We start from the raw sequence: 27,785 nt of genomic DNA on the forward strand, positions 1-27,785 counted from the left end.
GCCCTCGGCTATTTCCTAGGCACCACGCTGCTGGCCTCCGGCCTCGCCGTCGCCCTCGGCTTCATCGTCCGCCCCGGCGCCGGCGCCTCCGCCCTCAACGCTCCCGGCCTGGGGCTGCCGGGCGGCGTGCCCACCAGCAAGGAGACGGTGGACTCCTTCCTCGACCTCGTCAGGTGAGGCCGCCGCGCTACCCCCCCACCTCCTCCCTCCTTCCCGCCCTCCCCGCCGCCGCCGGAGGATGATGACAGACCCGGCGGTGTTGCACGCTGCAGCCGGCGGCCGCCGAATCTTCCCCCCCGCTCCTCCTGCTCCTCATCCTCCTCCTGCTCCTCATCCATCCTCCTGCTCCTCATCCTGGCTTCTCCAGAGGCACCACTTTCTGCCCAGGTACCTCCAGCCTGGTCAGGTGCAGGGCTGTATGGTGCTCTACCTCTCCCTCCTTTATTTTTAATTTTGGCTGGGTGGCTGCGAGGATGAGTCAAGGCTTGCTCGGAGTTCTGGGTGCCTGGACCTGTTTTTGGTCCCACCTGGAGGGAGAGCAGCTCCTGGATGCTTGCTGCAGGGCAGGCATAGCCTTGCCTGGCACCTTCCCCTGCCCCGCTGCTTGTCATTGCCCATCTCCCACAGGCAGGGCAGGGCAGCTCTCCCTATCCCTCACATGCACCTTTTTCTTTTATTCCCCCACCCTTTATTCAGTTTCCTCACACAAAGGCCAGCCTGCCTCTTGGAGTTGCAGGCATGGAAATGCAACCCCATGTTTCCATTGAGGATGTACCCTAAACATAGTCCAGCATGAGCAAGGACACCCTGTATGTTCATGAGCTTCCCATCCCACCTCTGCATCTTGCAAAGACAAGACTCACATTCCCCAAAACTACCTGGAAGCAAGGCTTCCACTTCTAACCAGATCAGTCTTTCTGTTTTATCCTTATTCCTCCTTGCAAAGTTGCAGACTTCATCTTTTTTTTTTCCCCCAGAGCCCATGTTTTCTTGAGATCTGTCCAGCTCTTTAAATAAGACAGAAACAATTACACAAATGAGGCAAATATCTGGCCAGCTTTTTGAGTATCAGACTTCCAACTGCGGTCTCTTGTCCTTTGATGAATCTTGGTGCAGAACCCCAGATGAGAACAGATGGTGTGTTTTGTTACCCTGGGTCTGGCTCTGCCACACCTGAGTGGTGTTGGGCAGTCACAAGAAAGTATTACAGGTGCCAGAGTAAAGTGGAATAAAGGAAGACAGAGGAGTGTGGAGGTTTGCTGAAACATTGGAAGATGAAGGGCTTTGGAGGTGGTAGATGTTGTTACCAAGTTGCAAACAGAAGAGTTAAGGGAGGTGACCTGTGTACCAGTGAAGTGGCTGGAGAGTTGTGCTCGGTGGATATCTTTGTAATTAACGAAGCTGAGTGGGGGATTTTTATTTAGATAATTTGCTTTGCTTTTATGAGTTCAGTTTTTCATGTGAGAGACTTTTTAGCTGTGTCTGGGTAAACAGATGTGGCAAAGAAGATAAAAAGAGTTTTTAAAAAAAACAACCCCAAAACAACCCCAGAAGTGTAATTACAAATCCATGTTAATGTCCTTTTCTCCCCCAGAGAGACGTATGTTCTGTTTGGACAGAAAGTACGTCTGGTTTGTCCCATTGGCAACCACGTACTTTGTGTCCTCAGCCCACCTCTCTGAAAGATCAACAATTAAGGACCTCTCTTAAGGACCAGCAATTCCTGAAAGAGCATATTAAGAAGCAATAACAGGACAGTGCGAGTAGGTGGACTGGCTGTGAAGGTGATGTGAAGGTGAATGGAAGTGTAGGCAGGTGAAGGAAAATTACAAAAAAAAAGGAGTCGGCGCAACCAGGAGAATTGGGAAGTGTAGTGGTGGCAGCCCCGGGTGCATCCTAGCGTGGTTGCTGTAGCTGGTGTTTCATTCTTGTGTCGCCACGCAGCACAGAGTAGGATATAGCTGAGAAACAGGGCAGGAATGCTCCAGCCAGCTTCAGGCTGTGGGTAACATCTGTGAAGTTGGGAGCAGAAAGCTGCTTCTTGCTCTGGTCTGTAAATGCAGGTGGAGAGTTATCTTTGAAGGGGTTGTAATGGTGGTGGGATTGAGTCCTTAACTCTAAAATAATGCTCATAACGATGAGACTTGGGTAAAGCATGCAGGTTGCAGAGGGGTTTCCTTCTGGGAAATGAGGGGCCAGGGGCTTTCCTCCAATGCATATACAGTGGGCTGTGAATTCAGCTTTTTCTGTGAAGGACTGTTGTAGCCACATTGTTGGGCAGTCCAGCTGTCACAGCAGCGACAGCAGAATCCAGTCCAGTAAAGATGTATTTGGACACGGCCGTCACTAAAACTCCCAGTCTTAGCACAAATCCCTGACAGACCCAGGGATGGAGTGAGTTATGTGATTTTCTGGAAATAATATCTCTCTCACTCTGACTTTTTTTTTTTTAACTGTTCTTGAAAATGTGGGTGTTCTGGTTTCAGCATTGATCTTAGTCCCTGCTGTGGTGGAAGGTACCACAGTAACCTCATCTTCAGTTAATGAGGCCTTGAGTGTATAGGGCCTGGAGGGCTGAAACTGTTACCTTTAGTTTGGGTGGGTCTTGCATCATCCTGCTCTTTGCTTTTCCTTTTCTCTCTTTTGGTCGTGAAACTTTCTATTAGACACAACAAAACTTTGTTTTCAATTGTGTCACAAGACTGGCTGTGTCCATCAAGGCTTCACTGCTCAGTTTCAGATAAAATGTAAAAATGAGGCATGAATGGGTAAACTGAGTCCCCCTACAGCACTGAAAGATGTAAAAGGTGGCCCAAGGTAAAAACAGCGAAGCAGAGATCACAGCTCTGAGTCAGTCTTTGCCATGGCTTCTGCAGGGGTGACACAGATTGTCCTTTCCCAGGATGCAGATCCTTTCTGCTTTTGGGAAGTGTATTAGTTAACGACCAAAGATGTTGCTTTCCATTGTTGCAGTGATGTCTGGAGGCCAGCTTAATTCTTGGTTGCGGTTTTCTGTTTCCAGGTCTAAAGCTTCCACACAAACATGCAACTGTGCATGCAGACATGACCTCTGGAAAAGAGATTTATCTTGGGCTTTGGTAGCAAATAAATGATGACTTGCTGGTGAACCAAAAGCCTGTCTCTGTTTCGTTTTGTCCATTGACCATAACCTCCAGGTCTAATTTGTCTGCCTTCCTTTGACTGGAGGTGCTGGAGCACCCTCTTGGTTTCCCTTCTGGCAAGTGCAGGAGGCAAGCCTTGAGCATGCCTGGCCAGGGCTTAGGCATGCTGTCCTCTGCCCCAGGATGCAGGTTGGGAACAGCAGAGCTGTCCTGAAAGTGCCTTTGTGCCCCACAGCAGGGATGCTGATGGCTCATCTCATCTCATTTCATCTCATCTCAGGTCTGTCATGTGGGCAGCTTTTGGAGCTCCCTAAAAGATTAGCATGGCCAAAGGTAGGGAGAAACTGCAGCTCAGCTATCACAGCTGGGATCCAGCAAGAGTTAAGAGGTGCTTCTGCAAGGCTGATGGCTTAAAAAAAACCAAAAAAACAAACCACCCCAAAAGTGGGGTGTGCTCTGAACTCAAGAGGGGACCTTGGATTTTCTTAACTCTGTCCTATGGCAATGAAGAAAGACAGGCTTCTCCAGAGCATCTGGCATGGAGAGCAGCTCAGTTGTTCCAAATAGGTGAGTGCTGAGTGCCAGCAGAAGATGAGGAGAGTGAAGGAAAATTTTAGAATTTCTGGTTTCATCCCTTACTCATTTGTTTGGTGGAGAAGGCAAAGTGGAGAACAAAGAGCTCTTGTCAGCTTGGCTATGAAGTGGGTAGCAGGTAGAGGAAGAGGCTAGCTGTGATATGGTGGGCTCTGGGGCTGAGCACCCACCTGGGTGTGAGACATGGTGGAGAGCCAGCTTGGCTTGGATCGTGCCAGGTGTCTAACCAGGGAGAAACAGGTGAGGAGGAGAGAGGTGGTGACAAGGAAGTGACTCCAGCCACCAGCTAACACAGCCAACCTATAGCTTGTTGGAAAGCAGTTGAAACAGCAGGATCAAGTGTTTTGCAAGAATCTATTGATTTAACACTTTTGACTGGCAATTGTCAAGACTGCAAGTTTCGATAAGGTCAGAGTTTTGTTTTAGCTCTGATTTATATTTGCTGATTCAACAAAATTAAACAGTTTCACAGGAACCTATTGATCTTGTCAAAATTTCCAACAGTGGGTGATCCTGCCACTTCATTTCAGTGAGGTCAATGTTTTGCTGTAATTTTATACAAAAGGCTTAAGTAGAAAATCTCACTCATCAAGAAGGAACATTTCAACAAAATGTTTTACAATATTTTTTTAGTGGGGAAAAAAGTTCTGGAACAGGCTTTCTTTGCCCAATTTTGGGATGAAAACATGTTTTGAAACTGGAATTGGCTCTGGGAGGGGAATTCTGGTCTTAATCCAGCTCTAGCTGTAACAGTCTGGGGAGGGAAGGAGGTAGTAGCATCATCTGCTTTTTATAGGAGGGCTATGCAGAGGTCCATGTGTCTGCCCCGAGCGGTAAGGTCAGGGTTTCTCAGGCTGCCAGGCAAGTCTGCAAAAGCAGTTTAAATTTTTTTGTTCCTTACTGCCCTTTCTGTCTCTCTGCCAGAGGTTACCAGCTCTGCTGCCAAAGGGAGTACCCATGGTGCCGTCAGCAAGCCCACGCGTTGGCTCCAAGCACTGTTGGAGCCAGAGGGAACACAGACAGGAGCTTGAGTGCAGGGAGAAGCGTGGGTTATGTTTTCCTGGCTGGGCTGCAGAGCAGATGGCCAGGGTGGACCATGGGGTCCAGAGCACTCATGCAGTGACCCTTGCTTAGGCACCAGTTGCTCCGGCAGCACTTGTTTCTTATAGTCTTGCTCCTCCCAGTGAATCACCCAAAAGCAGCAACCATGAAGGCTGTCTCTGAAATCCCAGTGTGGAAAGAGAGCAGAACTTGACTGTTAGGAGAGGAGGGGGAGATGCCACCTTTGTAGTGATAAATAGAATAGGAAGTGGCCAGGGAACAGCTGCAGTTACAGCAACGTCAGGTCCCCAAGATAGGCTAGCCACTGGGTTTCATAGCTGGATGGCTAACTCTTAACTCTGGGGTACCCTCAGAAAAAAGGGAACTAGTAAATGTTACTGTCCACCTTTGCTTGTATTGTTTTCTGAGCCCAGACCCTCTCTTGAAGTATAGGGATTGCTGACTGATTTTTGTAGGAAGAACTCAACATTTTCATTCATGTGCCTGCACTGTCTGGTGGGGTTTTTTTAGGAAGCCTCTCAACATTTCTGCTCCTTTCTTTTGTTCTTTATATTCATTACCTTTTACTACTGACTCTCACCACTTATGTTTTACTTTCTAAGCAACGAAGATGCAGACTGGACCATTAAGGCAAAAAGTACCAAATATCTGCTATAAGTAAACACATTTTCAAGTTTCTCTGTGTTAAATGCACGCACTCATAAATATCTATATGTACGGGGCATGTATTGTGCATCCACGTAAATGCAGATGAGAAAAATTGTTGTGTGATATTGAATGAAAATCTTGGGACAGAAATTAAAATAAAGGTATTGGAGCGATCCAAACTGGGCGCTGGCAGGTTGCCACAGATGGCAATAAAGTTGCTGTCTGTGGATTCCTACCATTGAAAACACTTCATTGAAAAAAACCTGCAGATAATGCAACACAGAATATTTTTTTTTCTAGGTTTCCTCACAAAAATATGTTTTCCAACAGCAAAGTTCTTGGCCTTGGAAGTGGAACTTTTTTGTAAGAAGCAATGCAAGATGAATGTGTAGTATTTTAGGGTTTTGTTCTGCTTGCTGGGATTTCCCTTCATGCTTTTGCTGCCACAGCAAAGTTGTTTGCAGAGCTCTAGCAAAAGAATCATTTAGAAACAGTTAATAATAATCCCGTACAAATGCAATGAAGGCATTCCTGTGCCATCCTTATCCTGCTGGTGGAAAGATACAGGGTAAGAAAGAGAGGAATTCACCTGCAATATCAAACTTGAGAAGGATGGAAGCTACAGCCCCTTTTTGCTCCCTTTACAGCTCCAGGTTTCCTTAGTTGTCTAGGATTTCCAGTAGCAGATGCTGCAGCTGAACTAAGATTTCTGTTACAGCAAAAATACAGTGAGACCTTCTTGCTAAATTCAGTCAGGGGAGTAATGGTCCCTTCTTGTCTGGTGGGAGTAGCTTTTCACTTGAGAAAAGGAAAAAGCTGCATTTAGCTGGCTCTGCATGAGGAGATGGTGGGATGAGTACAGGATTCAAACACAACATATTCAGACCCTGAAACTCCTGCCCTGGTGCTGCTGCTTTCTGGTTCCTATTTTAAGAGGATCTGAGATGGGTGCTTTCTCACACTGTGTGTTGTGCAGGTATGTGGAGGTTTTCTGGCTCAGCCCAGCTGCTGCTCCAGCCCCAGGACACAGCTGTCACCCTTGACAGCTGTCTGATGGATTTCTGATTTTGGGGGGGGGCTGTCTGCATGACTTGCAACGGGCGGAGAGAGACTTTCCTGCCTGGTGCTTGGCAAGGGGAGTAAAGTCTCTCTGTACAACCTGCTTTGCCTTTACACTACAAAGGCAGTTGGGTCCATGCATGGGTAATCCATCCCACTCCATGGAGCAAGGTCCTGGCAGCAGTGGAGCATCAGGGGTGCATGCAGCACATCTGTCCCCCTGCCGTAATGTCATGCATTGCTGGCTCATCTCATTCTTGCCACATACAGCAAGTTTCGTCTCTCTGAATCACAGGGCCAAGGGTGCCTGATCCCAGACCCCTGTGCTGGGCTCCTTATCACCTAGACTCAGGGTTTTCTCAGTGGCGTGCTCTTGTGATAGCCCACGCCTGCTTCAAAAAGGCGATTGTGTTCTCTGGCACAGGGCATGGCAGCAGCAGGGATGGGGCCATGAGAAACAGCAGCAACAGTCAACAATCCAGTGATATAACCATGGTGATATCCTTAAACTCCATGTTCACATCTGGTATGGCCTTTCAAAGCAAAAAACCCTTCTCAATATTTCGTCTGCATGGAAAAACCAACTGGCAGATGCCTACATTTAATTCGCATGCTCAATTACCCAGCTCATCAGCTTTCCTGTTTGCTGGTTCACCCGGACAGGAGGGGTGTTCATGCTTTCCCCTGTGACTCCTCCGCTTGGGCTTGGGGACATGGCGAACGCCGGCTCGCAGGGACAGAGCTCGGTCTGGGTTTCTGTGGTGGGTGAACTTTGCCTTGCTGTGCACCATGAGTAAAGCCTGCAGGCTCAAGCACATGATGAGCCCAGGCAGGTCACCAGCCAGCTTTTGGCTCTCCCCGGAGCATGCAGCATCCTGACCTGTTTTTTTTAGGTGCTGCTGTGGTGTTCTTGCACAAATCCATCTTAAGGTAAAAAACTGCGGTCTGACCCACCCATAATTAAAGCTTAATTTAATTCGCATGCTGACTGATCTTAGGTGAGCAATGAGTGTAGTCTGTGCAGAACTCGTGCCTCTAAGGTAAGCCATTTATTTGTTGGTTGCTTTTTATGACCCAACAGATTTTTTTCTTAAACTTCAGGATCTGAAACAAAGAGGAGCAAAACATTATTTTACATGTTGTTGGGACTTTGCAGCCAGGTGTACTTAGAAGTTGGATTGAACAAAACACAGCTTCTTCTGAGCTGCTGAATTAAGATGCAAAATTTTTACTTGGTGGATTGTCAGAAATGCTGTTTGCTCTCCTCAGAGTCGAGTCCTGTGACCACTGCTCCAGGAATAAAGAAGAGAGACTGCTATATGCTCGTATTTGAATAGTTTTAGTGCTATTTACACTTGAAGCAAGAACCTGCCCCTTGCTTTGCTGTAGCAGGCATCACTCAAGTATGTGCTTTAAGTATATGCTTGGAGTTAAGTTAGTGTTTAATTACTGAGGCCCATGCCTGACATACTGTGTAAATTATGGAGGGTTTGGTTTCTTGGCCACATTTAAACATTGGAGAACTGTATTATTTAGGCTTTAGGATTGCTTCCCTTGGCTTTGTTTTGTCAGGATGGAAAAGCTGATTTAAAAAAAAAAGGTAATTTGATTTCTGGTTGGTTTTCAGTCTTTTTTCATCTCTCTGATTCTTCAAAATCTAGTCAGTTCTTTTTTTAAAAAAGTAATCATCTTGCTATGAAAAGTTGAAAAGAAATATCCTTATTTTCCCAACAGCATGTTTTCTTTTTTTTTTTTGTTAAAACTGTGCACTGAGCTGAGCCCATTTGTATATGTGATGTTTTACTCCTGATAAAATTAGATTTGCTTTTGCTTTATATGAGGTTTTTATCCACTGGAGAGTTCCATCCATGCAAGAATTGGTGGACGTTAGCTGTTCCATTGATTTTATTTGACTAATTCTTAAGCATCTTTGCAGAATTACAGCTCGCTTTCCTACTTTCAGACAGACATCTGTATTGTCAAATTTTAAGGAGAAAAAGTTGCTGTTTCTTTCATGCTTAGTGGAATGTAGACTCCAGAAGCCAAGTTAGTCTTACAGCAATTTGGCTTTTGCAACTGCCTCCTAATACACTTGCAATGCAACAGAGAGGCAGGCTGAGGTAGCTCACAGCAGCCACTTGTTTGATGAAGGTCTGTGTACTTTACATCACTGTCAAGGCTGTGGGAAAACCCTCACTGTGTGGCAGGATAATGGAGCTATGCAATGGAAAAGACCAGTATCCTTATCTGTGCCATTTTTTAATCTCCCTCTTGCTTTCAGTGATTTGACTCTGCTGCTCCATTTCTTGCTGTGGTTCGGATTTGCACTTTCCGTGTCATTCATGGAATGATCACAACTGAAAGCCTGGTTTAAAATCATGTTTGCCAGGGTAACTATGGCAAGAACTGGGGGGAGGTTAGCAGGGCACAGCCTGGAGGTAGCTGCAGCTTCCTTGGAGCAGTGCAAGGAGCAAGGATGGGGAGCAGCTACTGAAGTGTGTTTTGCCGCAGTTAACTGGCTCTAGGTAAGGTCTTTTGTTTCCTTACCGTTAAGAGTTGCCATGCCTCCTTGATGCATTCAGCTGGCAGTGTTTTCAGTTAGTACCTAGACCCTTCCTGCCCTCACCAGCTAGGGTCCTGTCGTGACCCCAAAGATGAGCTTTTATTCCTATTTTGCTTTCTGACACAGCAAAAAAAGCTGCCATTTGGCTAGGGGAACACATGCTCTTTTCCCACCATAAGGGGGGAAAGAAGTGTGGCATTAAAAACAACTATAAAATACAAGAAGCAACTTTTTCCTTACATGGTCCAGTTAACCATTTTTCCTGTCCTTGTCACTTCGTAGATGCATATATACACTGGATGCCCAGTAGAAGTGTATGTCACTTTGCATGCTATCCTCTCTGCTCAAACCTGGTGCTCGATTTGCATTTCTGTACGAAAGCACTACCAAATTCAGATGTTGCAACTTTCCATATGACTTGCCTCTGCTTTCATCTGTGCTGTTTAACTATTTTAAGCCCTTGCAGACAACTCTGGCCTGTGACATTGTTCTGCTTTACCTTGGTGTTCAGGGAAGCTGACCTTGTTGTGTTGAAGGGTTAAGCTGTTCTCTTGATTTTGCTGATTGGATTGTCCTTCATGTTGATGCTGTGAGCAAAGTGTAATCACATGAGTAATGTTAAAAATCTGCCTGACCCTGGAGGCCATAAGCTGTTGCTGCAGCTGGTGTGGCTAAGCCAGTTTCTGTAGCCACTGGCTGATGGGTGTATATAACTAACATCGTGTCTGATCGCCTCTGGTGTCACTGCCGAAATGGTTAGGTGTGGCAGACAAGCAGGGACTTTTTTATGTGAGCAAAAGAAGATGGTATTCACACCTTTGGAGACGTAGCAAGACATCTGTTCTGTGCTGCCATGGTGTCTTCTGTAGTATGTACCTCACTAATGCAAATATGCTTGCCTTTGCAAAACTAATTCAGTTTCTGAGAGTAAAACACCTTGGTGCCTTCATTTTAGAAGTTTTACAAGAACTATTTCATTTTCTTGTTTGTATTTTACAGAAACCTGTTTCCTGCAAATCTTGTTGCTGCAGCTTTCCGAACGGTAAGATGTGTGGACTTTGGATGTGAACTACAGCACACAGACAGACAAAGTGACTGCTCTTTTTGGAAAAAGGACTAGAAAGATGGTGTAGAAAATACCAAAAGTTAATTTACTTATAGTAGGTGGGATTTCTAAAAGCACCTGACATAATCAGACGTACAACTTCCATGGCAAATGGTTTGATTTTGAAAAATACTCCTCAAACAAAAATATGTTCATAGCCTATGTTTTGTACCTCCACCAAAAATGTTCTTTAAACTTTTGTACTTTGGGTGCCATGTTGGGCAGCAATAGCAACTCTTAGTGCTGGGCTGCTTATCACTTCGCAGGAGCTAGTGAGGAAACCCTTGGGTACCTAGTTTGGAGCTGGGCTCAGAATAGACAAGGCTGAAGACTTTTAGGCTCCTCTGTGTAAGCATTACCTGTTGCCTGATGCTTTTATTCAGTATTTTCCATTGTATCCCTTGCTGGATTAATTGCTCAGCCTGGCTTCTCTTCCAACAGAGGACCAAGTGTGATAGGATGATAACTGGCACCACAACATAGTGTGGTTTAAACTGATGGACAGGAGCTGTGGAGCTCCAAGAAGATTTTGATTTAGTTCTTATTGCTAACTTTAGATGTCAGGATAGACGCTGTTGAGAATATTGCTATGGGGCAGAGTGATTCTTTGTGATACAGGAGCAGAATAATAGTTTTTGCCTTTATGGTATTCTGTTGTTTGCTTTTGTATCAAAACCAAGGTCAAACTCTTAAAATCAAGTTCCTTTTTGAGTGTACATATAATACAGTAAAAGTCAATATGCCATAAATAAAAATAGGAGCAGTACAAAAATATCATTAAGAAAAAGATATTCTGTGATACCTCAAGTGTCAGGGTTCTGCATGTTCAGGGATGAAATAAAGAAGTCCTCCTTTCCTCTGTGCTGCTATTTTCACAGGCAAGTACATAAGCTTTTCTGTCCCCTATTTTATATCTAAAGAAAACAAGCCAAAGAAGTGCCCTGCTTTTGCAAGGCATCTAGCTTATTTATCAAAGTAAACTGTTGCCCCAGATTTTAGATATTTTACTGACAATTTTAATGGCTGCCTCACCATTTCTAACAATGAAACAGCGCAAGTGCCACTTGCCTTCTGCAGGAGCCAGTGCGACAGTGTGGTGTGTGAGCAACAGCAGGGTGGAGGAAAGGGGAGTTCCTTGGCTGCTGCCCAAACCTGGGAGCTCAGGGGGTCACAGAGCACTTCTTGGCTGCCACATGGGGAAGGACCTGCGTATACTGTCAGTCCCTTTTCTTGCATAGGACAGGCTTATTAGTCTCCACAGCATGGTCTCCAGAAAAAGTCTTCCTAACAGTAATCTCCTCCTTGTGAAATGCTAGATGATATGGTCATATTGATGATCTGATTGGCAAACACAGTGGTTTTGTTTGGGTTTTTTTCTTACCTGCAGTATGCAACAGAATACAAGATGCTGCTCAGAAACACTACCTCTGGAAATGTCACGTGGGAGAAGGTAAGGTCACTTCTTATGTTATTATACAAACCTTTGTCAATTGTAGTATTTGACTACTTTGCAGACTTTAATCCTTTCTAGCAGTCATTGGAAAGAAACAAATACTTGTCTTTGCCTGGAACTGACACACACAAGCCAGATGAGTTACCCACAGCCACATAAGAAAGCTATGATGGATAGGAAAGTTGGGCTTAATAGATCTGACCCCTGAGACCTTACTTTTAGGCCATGCTTTCTTAGACCTGGTCTTGCTTGATCTAAATTTTGATTAGTCACTCTGCCTAATGTTTCCAAATAACTTTCTGTAGACTAGAATTAAATAGCAGTCAGGTTGGCTGAATATGTCCCTCAAACCTTACTCTTCATTAACAATTTGGAGACAATGAGTTTTTTTCCACTACCCAAGGCTCCTAAAAAAAAGAAAAAAAAGAGGTTAGTTGAGAATTTTTTCTTGTTGCCATGCTGCTGAAATTTTGTTTGAAGCAGTAACAAGTGGTCTGAAGAGTAAAAATTATAGACAGAACATTACAAATAGGCTGCTATTGCAATGGTGTCAAAAAAGAAACTAATTTGCAGGTGTAGCTGAGGTAGAGAGTGTTCTCTTCCATATGGAGCTTGTAGAACTTCCAGAAATGTTCTATATCCTGTTGAGTGGCATCTCTCCTGCAGCATGGGGCTATCAAACATCTTTATAATTGGCCAGATCCAACATATTGCAAGTCCAGCAATAATTACTGTTGTCTTACAGGCAGTATCCTATGAAACAAACCCAGTATCCCAGCCTGTTATGTGTCACCTCACTCCAAATGAAGTATCTCATGTGCTTTCATGGGATTTTGGGGAGACAGGTCTGACACTGGAGATTACTTTCAGGGTTATTTTCTTTTTCTCGGGCTCATTCTGACTATCCGAGATCAGTATCGGATGTTGGGTTACTATATCTTTAATATGATTTGAATGCCCCTAGGGCAAGAGACTTGTAATGTTTGTATTTGTCGTGGAAGGGCTCAGCTGAGGCTTGCCCACCAGTTTGTAAAACCATCGGGGGAAAAAGCAGTCTATGTGTATCCAGAGGGACTCTGAAGTGTATCCCTTAGTGCAGGAAGTATTGGCCTCATTACTTTTTCCTCACCATGCATGGTGCGTGAGCAGGTGATGCAGAACAGTGTGTTTCTGAACTCTGCTTTCAGCTGATGGGCTGAACTTTCACCAGCCCTGGGGGCAGGATGATAGGTGACTTGGATGGCACAAGAACTGAGCAGGGGAAAAGTCAGCCCTTGCCTAGAAGCCTGGCAAACCAGAGTGAGTAGTTTCACTGGTGAAGAAGGCAGCTCCATCTGCCCAGGCCTACGAGATTGCATTAGCCCAGATCTGCACTCACCCCATCTGACACGGATGCACAGCAGTAACTGCAGAAGGACCACGTGATCCTGAAAGAGCACTTTCTCTTCTCATGCCATTATATCCTTGGGCAGTACATGCCTGTGCAGCCTCGTGCTACTAAAACCCAAGTTCAATATGAAAGGCTGTAACAATGTGCACTTAGACATGTGTGTTTGCTTACACAGGGTAAAGTTATTCTTCATTTAAGCAGGGCTAAATAAAAGGTGAATAAGACTCTTCTTATTCAGCTTCAGTGTCAAGTTTGATAGGGGCTTCTTGGCAACCAAGCACAGATCAGGGCCAACCATACCCATTGGACATAGGCTTGGCTGTTGAATACTTCTTTAATGCTTGTTCAAATCCATTACTCTTCCTCAAGAGATAAGAATGCATCTTTTGACAATTTAAAATGTAAGATTCTTTTTCAGTTTTCTTCTTTCCTTTTCCCACTTATTAGACTCCTGTTTTATGCAATATCAGAAAAAATATTATGAATTTGTCACCGATGCCTGTTTTTGCCAGTGGTTATGATGTAATTTCTGGTATTACTTTTCCAAAACCTTTCTTCAGTTGTTGGGGCGGAACCAGAGCTGAACTTCTTTAATTCTAGAAGACGCCCTACTGCCTCTAGAGAAGAGCAGACCAAATAAAAAGAAAGCATCGTCTCAGTTTTGTTAGCTCAGTTTCAGTACTGATCTGGCCATATTATTTATGGATAGATGAGGATTAAGTTTGGAAAGGAAGAATATGATTTTTGGATAATACGTAGTATAAATATCATAACGATAGAAGTTGGGTTCCAGGGAAACAAGATGTTTTCTTTCAGATGTTTTATCAGATGTTTTCTTTCATCAGCAGAATATTTGATTGAAGAGGAGAAATGTTTTCCTTCTACTTTCCATATGAATAGTGTAGAGTGAACTTTTCCATTGATTTTATTTCCCCTCCCCCCACTGGTTAATAGGCCCTGTCTTCTCTTGATGAGATGAATAGTGGGGCACGTAGATGTCTGCTCAGCCATGTCCTTTTTGTTGTTTCACATGCTCCCCTTATGTTTACCTAGCTTTTATGGCTATGTCCTCTCTGTCTCTTTGGCAGCGAGGCTTCCTGGGGCATGGACTATCTCAGTTCTCCATCTGCAGCACAGGGAGGCTGTGGGGGCTCTGAGTTCCTCTTGTGGCAGCAGTAAAAATACACAAACGGGTGATTGCTCTTCTTCCTCACATCACGTGGCTACATTTTTTTTCCAGCCACCTACTACCGGGACAGCTCAATATCAGCAGTTGTTTCCTTGATAAGCATTTTGTTTCAAGAGCTAAAAAACAACAGGATCTTCAGAGAGATTCAAGGACCAGAAGAGCTCCATGAATCTTCCTACCAGAACATGTAATTTCAAGCAAACAGTAACGCATCCCATAGTTTATCCAGGAACAAAGCTCTCGTTAAAGCTGTTTTTGTTTGGTGTCCACAATGCTGCTTGGTTTGGCAGCTCCTTTGGGGTGATGCACTCTTCTGTTAGAGTACAAAAAGACTGTTCAGCATCTGCCAGTTTTAGAGGCTGGGATTGAGAGGATCTTCCACTGAGGATTTACTGCTGGACTCTTTCCATATTGTGCTGCAAGGAGGTGAAATTCCCTGAACGCTGCAGATTGTCCTCTTTATTTGCAGGGAGCAATTTCTTGCAGTAAGTTACTACTCCATACAAATGATGGACCTTCTGCCTACATCTGTGGTGATGGGAGGCAATGGTCAATGTTGTGTATTGTAAAGCAATTGGCTCAAGAGGGAGAAAGAGAGAGCAAGACCTGAAAAGGGTGGCAGGATGACAGTGAATAGGGGGAAACAGCTAAGAAATTTTTGGTGGCTGTGCACAGAGTCCTCCCTCTGGTCACCAAGAATTCAAGGGTCCCCAGATCACAAGACCTAGGCTTGAAGGACTAGTAAGTGTGAGCACTTGGAGAACAGCAGCAGCAGCAATCACAGTGCCAGGAGCAACGTGGAGAGAGACATCTCTGAGGGTGAAGGAAGACTAAACTCCATGTATTATCATTCTGGAGAGTTATAGGGGAGTTCGAGAAGAACTGGCGAATTTATGCACAGTAGGCCACTGTGTAGGTTAAGATGAAAAGTGAGAAGCCACCTGTGTCCTGGCTGTAGCTAACTGGAGCTGCTGCTATCTCTTGCCCTCCTCTAGCTTCCCAAGAACAAAATTTGGCAAGCCTTTAGCACCCATGGCTCTGAAGAAGGTGGAGTGGATGATGCTTGTGGGGATTGAATGACCTAGAAGAGCTCTGGACTTCTCTAGTCAGGGAAGTGACCTTCCAAATTAAGCTCTAGGCGCTCTGGCCCTTGTTTTCCTGAGTGCCTCCCAAGCTCTGTCCTGCTCTGTGACCCTGTGTGCCCTATGCAGCTGGTGGAAGCAGAGCAATCCTCTTGCACGTTCAGTACACTTCTGCCTCGTTCCTGAGACTAGATCTCTGCGAAGCCCAAATGGTAGCAGGTTGCTGCGCTTTAGGTTCATACCACTGCATTTAACGAGTTGAGAAGCAAATCTTCGGTAGGAGGAGTTTAATGGGTGGAGATGCTTTGCAAAACATCAGTATAATGAAGTATAATGGAATTTCCTCCCAGTAACATCCAGGTCAGGAGGCTGGGAACTTTCAGCAGCTTGAAACACTGAATTTCTGTTCCAAGGGAAAGATTGATACTATTTTTTTCTGAATGACAAGAAAAACAAAAGAGCATTTAATGTTTTTAGGATTTTTTGTGTGTGTGGAAAAAGTTTAGGGTCATTATGATGAAATTTTGTTCCAAGCTGAACTTTTCATATTAGCCTTGTATCAAATTAACCCAGTATAAGATGTTATATTATAAAATAACAAGTTGAAAAAAACACAACAAGGTGAAAAGTCGTGTCAAAATGAAAAAGTGTTGCATTCACTCCATGTGAATGAAGAAGTGTTTCTTTTCTGGTGTAAAAATGTTCATGTTTGCCCAAGTTGACATTTCCCAGAGAAAGCTTTGGTTTTGATGGAATGGCATGGCAGCATTATTTTACTACAGATTTACTTTCTTCCTGCTAATAAATTAGTCATAAAATTTGAGACTTGTACATCAATTTGTATATTGTTACTGATAAATTGTCACTGAAATTTTGTCAGATTTTCTTCAGCCTTATGGTAAACCTTATCTCCTACCCTAGAGTTATGTTTTACCAGCAGAAGTGAAAAATAGAAAAATGTGCACAGACAGTTTATTCAATTAATAGGAGGGTGTCTTTTTTTCTGTCTAACTTTTCTAACCACAGGAATGTTCAGGGCTTTCAGGCACACAAAACAATACAGACAAAACTATCCAGACAGAAAGGTGTTACTGTGTGTGGAGAAAACAGCACATTTCTTGAGACATCTCTGGAGATACAGTGCACCCCTTTCATAATATCATGTCCATGTTTTCAATTCTTTCAATCAGAAATCAAACAGATACTGACAACTTAGCCCTGAGCAAGCAGCTACCATAAAAAATTGCAGATCCTATGTCTAATTATTTTGTAGCTAGCAAATATAAAAAGCCAGAACCTTCATTGTTTGTAAACACTTTTGTTAACAGTAGTTCAGCCTTCATGCTTTTGCATGTAATTTATGTTTTATCCCCTTCCCTGCAGTACTATGTTTCCACCTGCCACTAAGAGACAGTCCAGTTCAGCAGTATACTTCCAGGAAAAATACCATCTCAAGCAGGCTCGTTTTGTCAGATTTAGCAGATCAGTATCCCGAGTTCTTTAGTCAATATTCATTTTAAGCTTTTAGCTCAGAATATATTTTTCTTTCCTAGTGTTGAGCTGGTGTCTACTTAAACTAGCCAGAAAGCCAAAACTTGTACACAAACCTAATCTGTTTTAGAAGCCCTTCCAAATAAAACAACAATTCTACATATTGAGCTTGTACTGCCAAGTTGCAGGGGGAAAAAAAACCAGTTTGTCAAAACAATTATATTTTTACGTAGCCACAAGAACACTCATTCAATTCATATGATTGCCAAACAAGCTTAGCTCTCTTTGAGAAACAAACCATGAAGGACCAGCAGAGCAGACTTGTAAGTAGACTAGTTTTTGTCAATAGGTGGATCCTGTTTTTATCCTCTTGCTTTTACCATGCAGCCACATGGTTTCTGAGAAGGGTAACAGGTATTCTGTTTTGTCTGTATCTCCCACAGCTGATGTGGACAGATGAATGAGTAGGTTTCCACAGTTTGCTACCCTTCTCTGCCCCTTTCCACTCTTTCTGCTTCATAACATTGGTTGTTTTCTCATGGTTTTCACCTTGGTATAAATATTGCACTAAAGCAGTGGAGCTGGCATTTTCTGAGAGCAGATTCCTATCAGAGGTGTCAGGAAATAAGAACATGTTTGGGGCCAGACCACTGCAAGCCTCTTGCAGGTATGATTTGTTTAGGTGGTAGAATATCATAGTGCCAACAGTGAATGATAATCAGAGCTAGGAAGTCAATATTGCCAGTATCTGCCATTTATGCCTGCGGTCTTTCCCACACCCATCTTCCCGTACGGGGAAACAGGGAGGAAAGTTTCAGTCTTTTAACCACACACGTGTGATTGGTGCCCATGCTGTTTCGCATCTGTAGTGGAGCTTGTCTTGAGTAAAGTGGGGAGGTTTCTTGTTCAGGTCACGGAGAGCACATGTATCATATTGAAGGGCATGAGGGGAGGTAGTAGCAGGCCCTTTCCTTCTCCAGTGAATCCATGCCAGCTCCTAACTAGGGAGGTTTGTATCTGCACTGCATCCAGATCTTGTTTGGTTCCCTTCAACAAAATAGGTTCTTCCTTCCCAAAATAGGTTCTGTGTGTTGATTTCAGATCAGTCATGCAGCAACAAAATGAGGTGACCCTTTTGTTGGGTTTTGTGCCAGTCTTGCATCTAACAAGCCTTCTTTTTTTGCCTCTACAGATCCCTGTTGGTACTGAGATTGAAGGGATGAATATCCTGGGACTGGTGCTGTTCGCTCTGGTTTTAGGAGTGGCATTGAAAAAGCTTGGTCAGGAAGGGGAAGATCTGATTCGCTTCTTTAATTCATTCAATGAGGCAACTATGGTCTTGGTTTCCTGGATTATGTGGTAAGTGTGTGACTGCAGATAAATCTGCAGTACAATATTATGCTCAGTTCAGGAATCTCACCGTTTATCCATCTATCCAGCTTTTTCCTACCCGATCCCTCATCACAGCAAAAGTGAATGTCATGGTGTCACATAATGGGGTCTTTTCTTCTTGCTTGTGCCCTGTAATTACACAGTCATGCATAGCTTAAGGTATCAGTCTGGAACACTTCAGAGGGTTGCTTAAAAATCCTCTCCAGGACTCCTTTTTGATTAATTAGTGGAAAGAAGGCTCTCTATTTCAAAGCAGCATAAGCCCGTGGCTAGCTGCCATCACGTGCCTAAAGGCACTGGCCTTGAATGAATAAAGGAGATGTGAGCAAGTAAGTAATATGGTTGAGTGAAGGCCGGAGATGTTTGTGCTTGGAGTGCAGTTGCAAATGCAATGCATAACTCAAATCATACTTGTAGCTTCATGCCTTGATTTTTCTGTTGGTCAAAAGGTTACTTGTACTGATCTGAAAGATATCTGAGGAGATGAGAAGGTAGCCCACTCACTGGTATTGGTTTGGGAGAAACCCTGTGGAGTGCATGCATACGGAGCCCCATCTGTCTATTGCATCAAAGGCTGATGAAGAACCTATGGCCCTTTGTATAGAAGGGAGGAACAGTCTCCAGGGCTATGCTCTCCATCCTATTGAAACAGTAGTGCTAGCTACTGAGTGCTTTGTCATTGTTATCAGCAGAGCCTGAGTTATACAGTGGATCTTTAAATCTCTGTTCCACTTCTAAGATCTTTTTCATTTTCTTGGGTGAAGCAGAAACTAATGTTACTAGAAGAGCGATCAACTGTTTCTTTCTTGTTTGTACTTGCTTCTCCAGAGATGCTTCTCTTTTCTATTTCACATCCCTGAGAGTAAGTATTTCCTAAGGTTGATTGTTTATTTTGCCTCCTGCCTATTAATGAGCAAATCCATTATTTCACTTACCTCCCTGGAGTCCAGACATGTTTATGGGGTGGATGTTGCTCTGACTGATCTCACAAAGATTTTGGCACAAAAAAAGTCTATATGTTAGGAACTGGAGCGCGCTGAACTTTCTCCAAGAAACCAGCATTGGAGGAGGCAGGCACCTCTAGAGAGCAGTTCAGGCCACCTAAGCTGGGGTAGGACCAGCTTCCTGATTGGGTTTTCTGTCAGGTAGGCTGAATCTGGGTCTCAGAGCAGTATCATGGCTGTTCTTGTGCAACTGGATGGGTGTAGGCTGCTCCTCTGAAACCAACAGTACTAATATCTCACATGCAAAAATAAAAACATTCATAAGGACAACTAGCTAACAAATTAACAGTGGGACATTTCTTGCTCCCTTTCCAAAGCTGTTGGAAAAGCTATAAGCTTACCTTAGCAGAGGTATTTTTTCTCCTTTCCTTCTGCATTTTTCATTCCTGCTATTTTTCTCCCTCTAAGAAGTAGAAACTTTTTAACAAAACACCTGATTTTACACAGGCAGATCTCTGTGTTAGTTGCTGTCATAAGAGATTGAAAAATTCAAAGTCTCAAAGCAGCTTAAGTCTTTTACTCTTGAGTGTAATTCGTTGGACACTGAGTACTGATAAGAGGCAGTTCTTGTATTCAGCTGATTACAGTGCTAACACTTCAAGCCAATCAGTTGGTATATAATCGGATTATCGGGACCACAGCTGACTCTTAACACTGCAGTGCACCGTAGCCCTTACTTGTTCTCTTTCCTTCCTTAAGGCTCTTGTATTGTCCTGGTATTTATTCAAAATCTGTCAAGCTACACGTACTTCCCAAAGGATACTTTGGAATGGGCAAAATCATACTACAAGAGAAAAGGCAGCTTGAGCTCATATCTAGTCCCATTCAACAGCCACTCTCGTGTTTAGCAGCACTTTGGTCTCAACTTTCAGTTCCTTCCTCTCCAGCCTCCCTCTTCGAGGGAGGGATCCAGTCTCAGCTCTGAATCTAGTGTTCATGTTTGCAGAGCTTGTACAGGACTGGGGCTCAGCTACATATAGCTAATCGGGGTTCTCAGAAAGGTAGTTCAAAGACAGTATGTTGCAGAATTGGCAGAGGCTAAGTGGGGAAGGTTCAGCAGGCCCCCTAGAGATTTGGCCAAGGGAGGGCAGAGAGAGGATGCTCACATTGATCTGGGACATAAGGAGGTGCTCTGTGGACAGAACAGAGGAGCTGCAGAAGCACTGAGGGTGAGGCAGGCTAGGAAGAAGTGAGTGATCTGGGCAACCTTAAGGCTTGCCCAACTTTCCAAACCTTTGCATGCTTAACCAAACCTTCTGAAGTTTGTCCTGACTCCACAGATCAGCTTCTCTGAACACGGGCATTGGATTGGAGGGGACAGTGGGAGAAAAAACTTTCTTTATTTCTGAGAAGTACAGGCAGATCTTTTGTAATCACGTGTGTGCCTGGGGCAGGGTATTGGAGAGCTGTGTGATCTTTTAGTATTTCTTAATCTTAGAAGCAGAAATTGATGGAGCATAGACAGCATCAGCAGAGGTACTCAGACACAGACATCCCAAGTAGAGCTTTGGAGGAACTGACCCTGGGCCTGAAGTGATTCCTGTAGTTCATTTAAGTAGCTGTTCTGCTGTAGGTGCAAGGGCAATTCTGTCTTTTCACAGCTGTTCCCACCTGCACAACTGGCACAAGAGGTGTGGTTGTGGCCCGCAGGTGGCTCTTCCCCCTTCCAAGTGTTCCTGACAAAGGAAACCTCAAACAAATGCTGACGTCATAAGACATGGCAAGTTGCTAGATAGGAGGCATGGGAATGTATGTGTACATGCCTGTTGGCTTGAGGGAAGCTCTGGAATCCCGATCATTTAACTTAGTGTTTTGTAGGCAAATAGCAGAGTTAATTGCTATCTTTCACACATGCATCAGCAGCCTTTAGCTGAGCTCTCTGGTAAGGGCATAGCTTTTTCTTTCCTACACTGAATATGGTGGCACCCAGTATGACTACCATTTTAATGACCTAACTTCATACTTCTGCTGGTAGTTACCACATGTGTAAGATCCTACTCTTCCACCCCTTTCTCTGCTCTAGTGATGTGGTACTGGTCCTTTCTTTCCTGCCATCTGCCATCCCTTCAGCAGTGACTTTAGCTTTAGGTCTTTGCCTGCCTTCCTCCCCGATGGACTAAAAATCCACGCCAGTCTCTTGTCCTGATAGCTTCTGCCAGCATTTCTGCTTCCTGCTTGACTTCCCTTGGGCACTCTCCTAGCTGCCTCTTTGAGGGCCTAGGTTAACAGAGCTTTTTCAGTTTGACTGCTTGCCTTCCACCAAGCAAGAGTGTTAGAGAGGCCTTCCAAATTTGCTTAACCTGAGTGTATGGTGAATAAGGCACTACTCTTCAGTAGGAGCAGCATATTCTTTAGAAGAATGTTATCTCCAGGACAAAAAATATCATGTTTTTCAAGGCTTTTTGTTTGTACTTAATGACAGGCAATATTTCTTTACACAGGTATGTACCTATTGGCATTATGTTCCTTGTTGGGAGCAAGATTGTGGAAATGGAAGATATTGTCCTTCTGGTGACCAGTCTGGGAAAATACATCTTCGCCTCTATCCTGGGCCACTTCATCCATGGAGGAATCATTCTGCCACTTATTTATTTTGCATCCACACGCCAAAATCCGTATCGTTTTCTCTTAGGACTTATCACACCACTTGCCACTGCTTTTGCCACTTGCTCCAGGTGGGTTTCTGTGCTTCTTTTGGGATTATATCCTGGTTATATTTGTCAATGTAAATTGGTTATATCCCAACACCAAATTGTGTTGAGTTTTAGGTGTGAATATTGTTCCTGAGGTTGCAAAAGTAGACTTCTGAGCATGGAGAATCTCACTGCTGTCAGCAGCCTGCCACACAACACATACTGATAATGAGCTGTTGAAAACAATTCCTCAAAATAATGGGACTGTAGCATGATGCTGAATTGGAAATTTTGGGGGGGAAAAGTGAAAGTATTTGCCTGCCAGCTGTTCTTTCAATTTTAAGTAAAGTAAGGGTTAGTAGTGAGGGACTTTGTCCTGGAAAGTTTAGTTCTCTAAGTTCAGAAGGATCTGGAACAAGTTTAGACTAATTTTGCAGGAGCAAAGCAGACTTATTAGCTAGTGTAAAGGGACGTAACATTATCGATTTCAAAGATCTGGCCTGATCAGCTTTTATTTGTCATAACCCAACTATCAAGCATGTCATCTACACTTTTCTCAAGGTGCAAACACCTGATCAAATATCATAACTATATAAAATCATTTCAGGTCACCTCCAAAAGCAGATGCATGTCTGTCACAGGAGCTAAAGTACATGAAGTACAAGAGGGTTTATGAATAAAACCATGTAACTTATAATGCAAGAAATAAATCCAACAGTGGTTTTTTTTTTATTAGTCTGTTCATTTGAGAAGGTACTAGTACAACATTAACAGAGATTCCTCTGTTGTGTTTATATTGGCATCTATTGGTGTATTTTTGTGGTTTGAGACTTGATCATTCCACAGCCCTGTTAGGCTACATACTGTGTTAAGTCATGAGTTCTTGCTTCTGGGAGATTAGAGTCCTTATCAGCTATTTCTGCATGGAAGCAGATTATTAAATACCACTGCTTAAGACCAACAAGGACCCTCATTGCTGTCATTACAGAGAAGGACTATAAAATGGCATCATTTTCTTGACAGTCCTGTCCACAGCATGTTAGAAACATGAAAGCGATGAGACAGTGACTTTCCATTCAGTGCACCCTGATGCTTTGTGTTTATTTTTCCTTATTCTCTGTTTCTAGCTCAGCCACTCTCCCGTCGATGATCAAGTGTATTGAGGAGAACAATGGAGTCGACAAGAGGATCAGCAGATTTATCCTTCCTATCGGGGCGACTGTAAACATGGATGGAGCTGCTATTTTTCAGTGCATGGCAGCTGTGTTTATCGCTCAACTGAACAATGTTGACCTCAACCCTGGGCAAATCTTCACAATTCTGTAAGTTGCTTGCTATCGCGACCACATCGTTCTGGGCCCCAAACACATTCAAGCCTGTGGTCTCTCTGTTAATAGCTAGCGGTTTGCATTCCACATCTCTGACCTAAAGCTTGCAAACTGCTATGAAACATAATTATAGGGTGATTAAAGGATGGAGTCTTTCAAGCTTTATAAGATTTGCCAGAATCTTGATTTAATAAAAGGTGGAACCTGGGAGGGGTAATTGAATTCTGAAACAGACTTTGAGCTCTTTAAAGCTGTTTCTCACATGAAATTCCTCTCCTTCCTTAAGCATCTCACTCCCCCACCCTCCACTCACCATTAAGCTGGGTAATTGAGGCATGCTGCTCTACGCAGAAAGCTATGCCTGATTCACCCTCTGGATGTCTTAGAAAATCCTCCTGCCAGCTCCTCAGTTCTTTATGTATCAATTTCATACTAAAGACTCTACTCCTGCTTACCTCTGCCCTTCCTACCATCGCATCGCTGTCTTCCCAGGTCAGACCCATTATCATCCCCCTCCTGACTGCTTTGCTCCATTATTCCCTCCACCACCTCAGTCCTGCCTCCTTCTCTAGGACTCTCTCCCCTCCATGCCTGCAATATTCTCCCACTTCCCATATCCTATGAAGTGTCATTCTCTTCACTTGCCTCCTCAAAAGTCCTGAAGTGAGGATCCTGCAAGGAGTTCTAGTCCCTCACTGTGCCAAGAATTCATAGCTGTATCCACCAGATGCCTCCTCGGGCCAGTTCCTGGCATTTTTTTACCCTCCCTGACAAGGTTTTATTTCCTTCCTTATTGCATTTCCCAGTATATTGTTTGTCTATTTAAGGCAGGGCTGGGGCATTATTTTCTTTGATGGTGACCAAATTAGCCTTTCAGGTACTCAGTGAATCAGGTGTTAACGCAGGCCTGAGGATTATGTAGTGATAGCCCAAGGAAAACTCAATTGTAGACTGCACGTGAAAAGGTGTGTGGTCCATGTCTATAGCACATGCACCACAGGTTTCCAGCTCCTGATTTAGGGTCTGTGTTTGAATGCAAACGAGACACAGAGAAGGGACAGTACCCTGCATGGCAAGGTTTACCTTTATACATTTGGGGCCAGGAGATGTAATGTACTCAGCATATTTGAACTGATACATGACTTGGAAATGGATATATTAGTAAGGCAGCAGGATATAGTTGTGTTGGGTTTTTTTCTGAAAAGGCAATCATGGTATTAAACACAGAGCCATTGCCTTGGTAGCTGCTATGGATGCCTGCTGAGCAACTGTGCTCTGTACTCTTTACTTTGTATCAGCAGGCAGGAAGGGGTTTGCCTGGGAAGCAAATGATCTGTGTCCCATGCTGTAGAGTTTGTTTACAGTTCCCATAGTGGGGAAATGTCTGACGTAAGTGTAGAAGAGGAGTGCTGCAGAGCTCGTGCTAACCAGGTACGCAAATTGATTTGCAGTGTGACAGCTACCGCATCCAGTGTGGGTGCAGCTGGGGTCCCAGCCGGAGGAGTCCTCACCATTGCTATCATCTTGGAGGCCATTGGACTTCCAACCAACGATCTGTCCTTGATATTAGCGGTGGACTGGATTGTGTAAGTACTTTAGGCCACACATAGCTGTTGTTGCATGGCATGTAGCGTGTTCAGCTGGAAACATGGGGCAGGGTAGTCAAAGTGGCGCAGTATAAAATAAAACCCTACAAGCTATGGCTGTCTGCAGGACAGGTAACTCTTGAGAGATAATGGAAAAGGTGGTCCCTTCTCAATTAAAGCAGGTAGTATGCTAAAATCCCTCATCAGCTTTTTTACTCAGCCTTTATTGAAATGTATTTCTTTCTGGCTTCAGGTCCCTTTAGAAGGATTGTTAAAAGTTTGTTCAAGAGGGTGTTGATACTGCTGGAAATTAGTTGGATGGTAGGAGGGAAGGGGGGAAAAAGGAAATTGAGCCTGAATAGTGGTGGAAAGCTTTCTTGGTCACATATGTGAAGCAGTTTCCATCAGAAGCTGTTGACAGCTATTGTTTGAACTATTTTTGTAGTTCAAGACTGGTCAAAGCACCAACGCAAGTGTCACAGAGAGGTGCTGTCCATTGGCAGGGCAGGGACACAGAGGGTTTGTGGCACTCATCACAACTGTGGCCAGTGTCATGGCTGGAACATGCTGCTGGGAGTCACAAGTTTAGTACAGAGTATTACCACCTTTCCTTTCCATCTCGTGGGAAAGAGCTAAAAGGTCAGGCCTTTGCTCAACTCCTCCTCTTCTTTTCCCCTCCTTGAAAATGAGAGATTATCTCCTTGCCCAGCTCTGTTTGGAAGAGCTTATCTCACCACTTAGCATAGTTATGTCCTTGTTAAGGCCTAAATTTACGTTCTGTAGTACCTAAATTAGATTAAGGAAAGCCTAGAAATTTTTTTTTGCTCTAAGTATTGGGGACTCAGCCACAAGTGCATGATAAGTATAAATGCCACATGCAGGTGATCTCTTGTAGCTTTGATGAGCCTCGTGGAAAAGGGTGTCTCTGCTTTTCCTTGAACAAGCATCTAAGCACTCATGAACTACAGCATGCTTAGAGTTTAAATGCTAGTGAAGTAAGCATGATCTGATAATTTAAAAGTATAATCTGCTTTCAAGCCATCTGGTTAAAGCTGGGTAGTGGGCTGAAATCACTGGTCAGTATGGGTCAAGCGATCTGAATCCCATTGGGTTTCTTTTCCAGTTGACGGGTTTCTGGGCATTTCCTGGTTTAGACTGTACATAATCCCTCTGCATTGCTTTTTGGAAACACCAGCCTCTCTGTATAGATGGTGTACTTCCACAGCAGATGTGGAAATTAGGATGCCCAAAGACAGTCTTGAATTCTGGAGGCTGGGGAAGAAGGCAGCTGTATTATTTCCTTCCCTTCCCACACCACATGTGTCTGTGGAGCATAATCTTATTCCTGTGGCTTCATTAGGGCCATTGAACTCTTTCTTGCTTGTCACCCCTTGGGGATCATCCCCCTTCAAAGGACAGGAGAGACAGGCAAAGCAGTGGCTAAGCCCTTTGTATCCCATCTTCCTAAGGTATTACAGTAGCAGCTGTGTGTTCCACAAGCTGTACTTGCAAGTGCTTGGAGGCAAGTGTGAAAAGCTTGGTCTTCCTTTCACTCCGGGCTGCCCTCAGCCTGTGTCGTGCTGGCTGTCTTCATTTCAAAATATGTAGCATCCCTCTGTGGTCAACACTGTTGTTCTAATCAAGGAACTCAGCCTTGTGGTAACAAAAGGGGGAAGGAAGGAGGGAAGAGTCCCATGTCTTGTTTTAATGTCAGCCGTTTAATTACCAGAGAGAACCACAGTGGCAAGTTGAGCACATGTTGAAGTTAGGCTGCAGAATGACTAACAGAAGTCTTAAAAGGCATGTGAAGAATTTCTTCTTTATGACCTATAAATCTCCATTAGACCCTGGGACACAGTAGTTTTGTGCTGTAGGACCAAAGGTTAGGACAGGTGCTACTAGCAAAAAATCCAGAAAGCACAGTCACTCTGCCTGCTTTTGGAAGGACCCCTTAAGTAGGTGTTTGGGTTAAGGTATGAGAAAAATGCTAGCCTGGGGAAGGGCAAGAGGATGGAGGTGGGCTGGGAAAAGAAGGATGCCTGAGAAAGAGTAGTACCATTGCTGCAGCCCACTGAGAGACCAGAATCAGTCAATAGTAATGGTTGGGCTGACCTTAAACCGGCTGCAGTGCACATTTTTAGTTCTGAAATGGTGATGATACTTCTGTGGAAAATATCTATGGTAATAACACCTCCCTTGTCTAGTTCCACTGGTGTTAGTGGATCAGCAGGGGTGAATCAGCTCCCCTTATTGTGTTGTAACTCTCTTAAGCTAAAAGCCTGCTGCTTTGTTTTTTGTTTCTTATCTTAACCAGGGACCGAACCACCACAGTTGTGAATGTGGAAGGGGATGCCCTAGGAGCAGGCATCCTTAATTACCTGAATGAAAAAGAAAAGAAAGACAAAGAGCAGGAGCTGAAGGAAGTCAAAGTAGAAGCAATTGCTAACAACAAGTCTGAAGGGGAAACATCGCCTTTGGTAACCCACAAAAAACAAGTCTCCAACACAACCAGTACAGCAGACCCTGAATCCAAGGAATCAGTACTGTGAACTAGAGGCCATTCATCAACACACGTCCTAGAGGTGGACCGGGGACTTGTTAACGCAAACCTAGACATTTGCAGTGCTAACAAGGGCTGGATGGCTCTTGAAAGTTTTCCGTTCCAGTCTGTTTTGAAATACGCTGGCCTGGGGCAGGGGAGGGAGGTGGGGTGGGCAGAGAAGGGGTGTTGAGAAAGAACACTCACTTTATAGTAGCATTTTAATAATTCATATATATACATGCTTATGTGTTGCACGTGCACACACATATACATGTATGTGAAAACAATGCCATTGAGACTTCTGGTTTAACAGGACTTCTGTTAGTAAAGGTTCATATGGGTTGGAGACGAGGAAGTAGACAAACCCAGTATGTACGTATTGTAGGGAAAAGTTAGTAAGCTTATTGTGCTGCTGTTCAAACGGACATGCAGTCTAGAAACTCCAGAGTGGGTGAAAATGTTGCTTAAATTTAATTTCTGTCCTGGAAACACTTACTGACAATTACAGACACGATATATGAAGCAACATTTTTCTCCCACTC

The 27,785-nt window shown here is 44.0% G+C and overlaps 1 protein-coding gene across 1 annotated transcript; it reads left to right on the forward strand.

Moving 5' to 3' along the window:
• Positions 1–3: 3 nt before the first annotated feature.
• SLC1A4 (solute carrier family 1 (glutamate/neutral amino acid transporter), member 4) lies at positions 4–27,785 on the forward strand (the record flags this gene model as incomplete). The annotated part of the gene is made up of 8 exons (XM_010575047.1): positions 4–173; positions 10,048–10,090; positions 11,541–11,603; positions 17,951–18,117; positions 21,596–21,829; positions 22,915–23,109; positions 24,567–24,701; positions 27,016–27,785. Coding segments are annotated over 8 exons (1,242 nt in total), but the record flags the coding sequence as incomplete, so codon positions are not given.

The sequence above is a fragment of the Haliaeetus leucocephalus genome, unplaced genomic scaffold (assembly GCF_000737465.1).
Source record: "Haliaeetus leucocephalus isolate CR32 unplaced genomic scaffold, Haliaeetus_leucocephalus-4.0 Scaffold450, whole genome shotgun sequence".
Taxonomy (NCBI): domain Eukaryota; kingdom Metazoa; phylum Chordata; class Aves; order Accipitriformes; family Accipitridae; genus Haliaeetus; species Haliaeetus leucocephalus.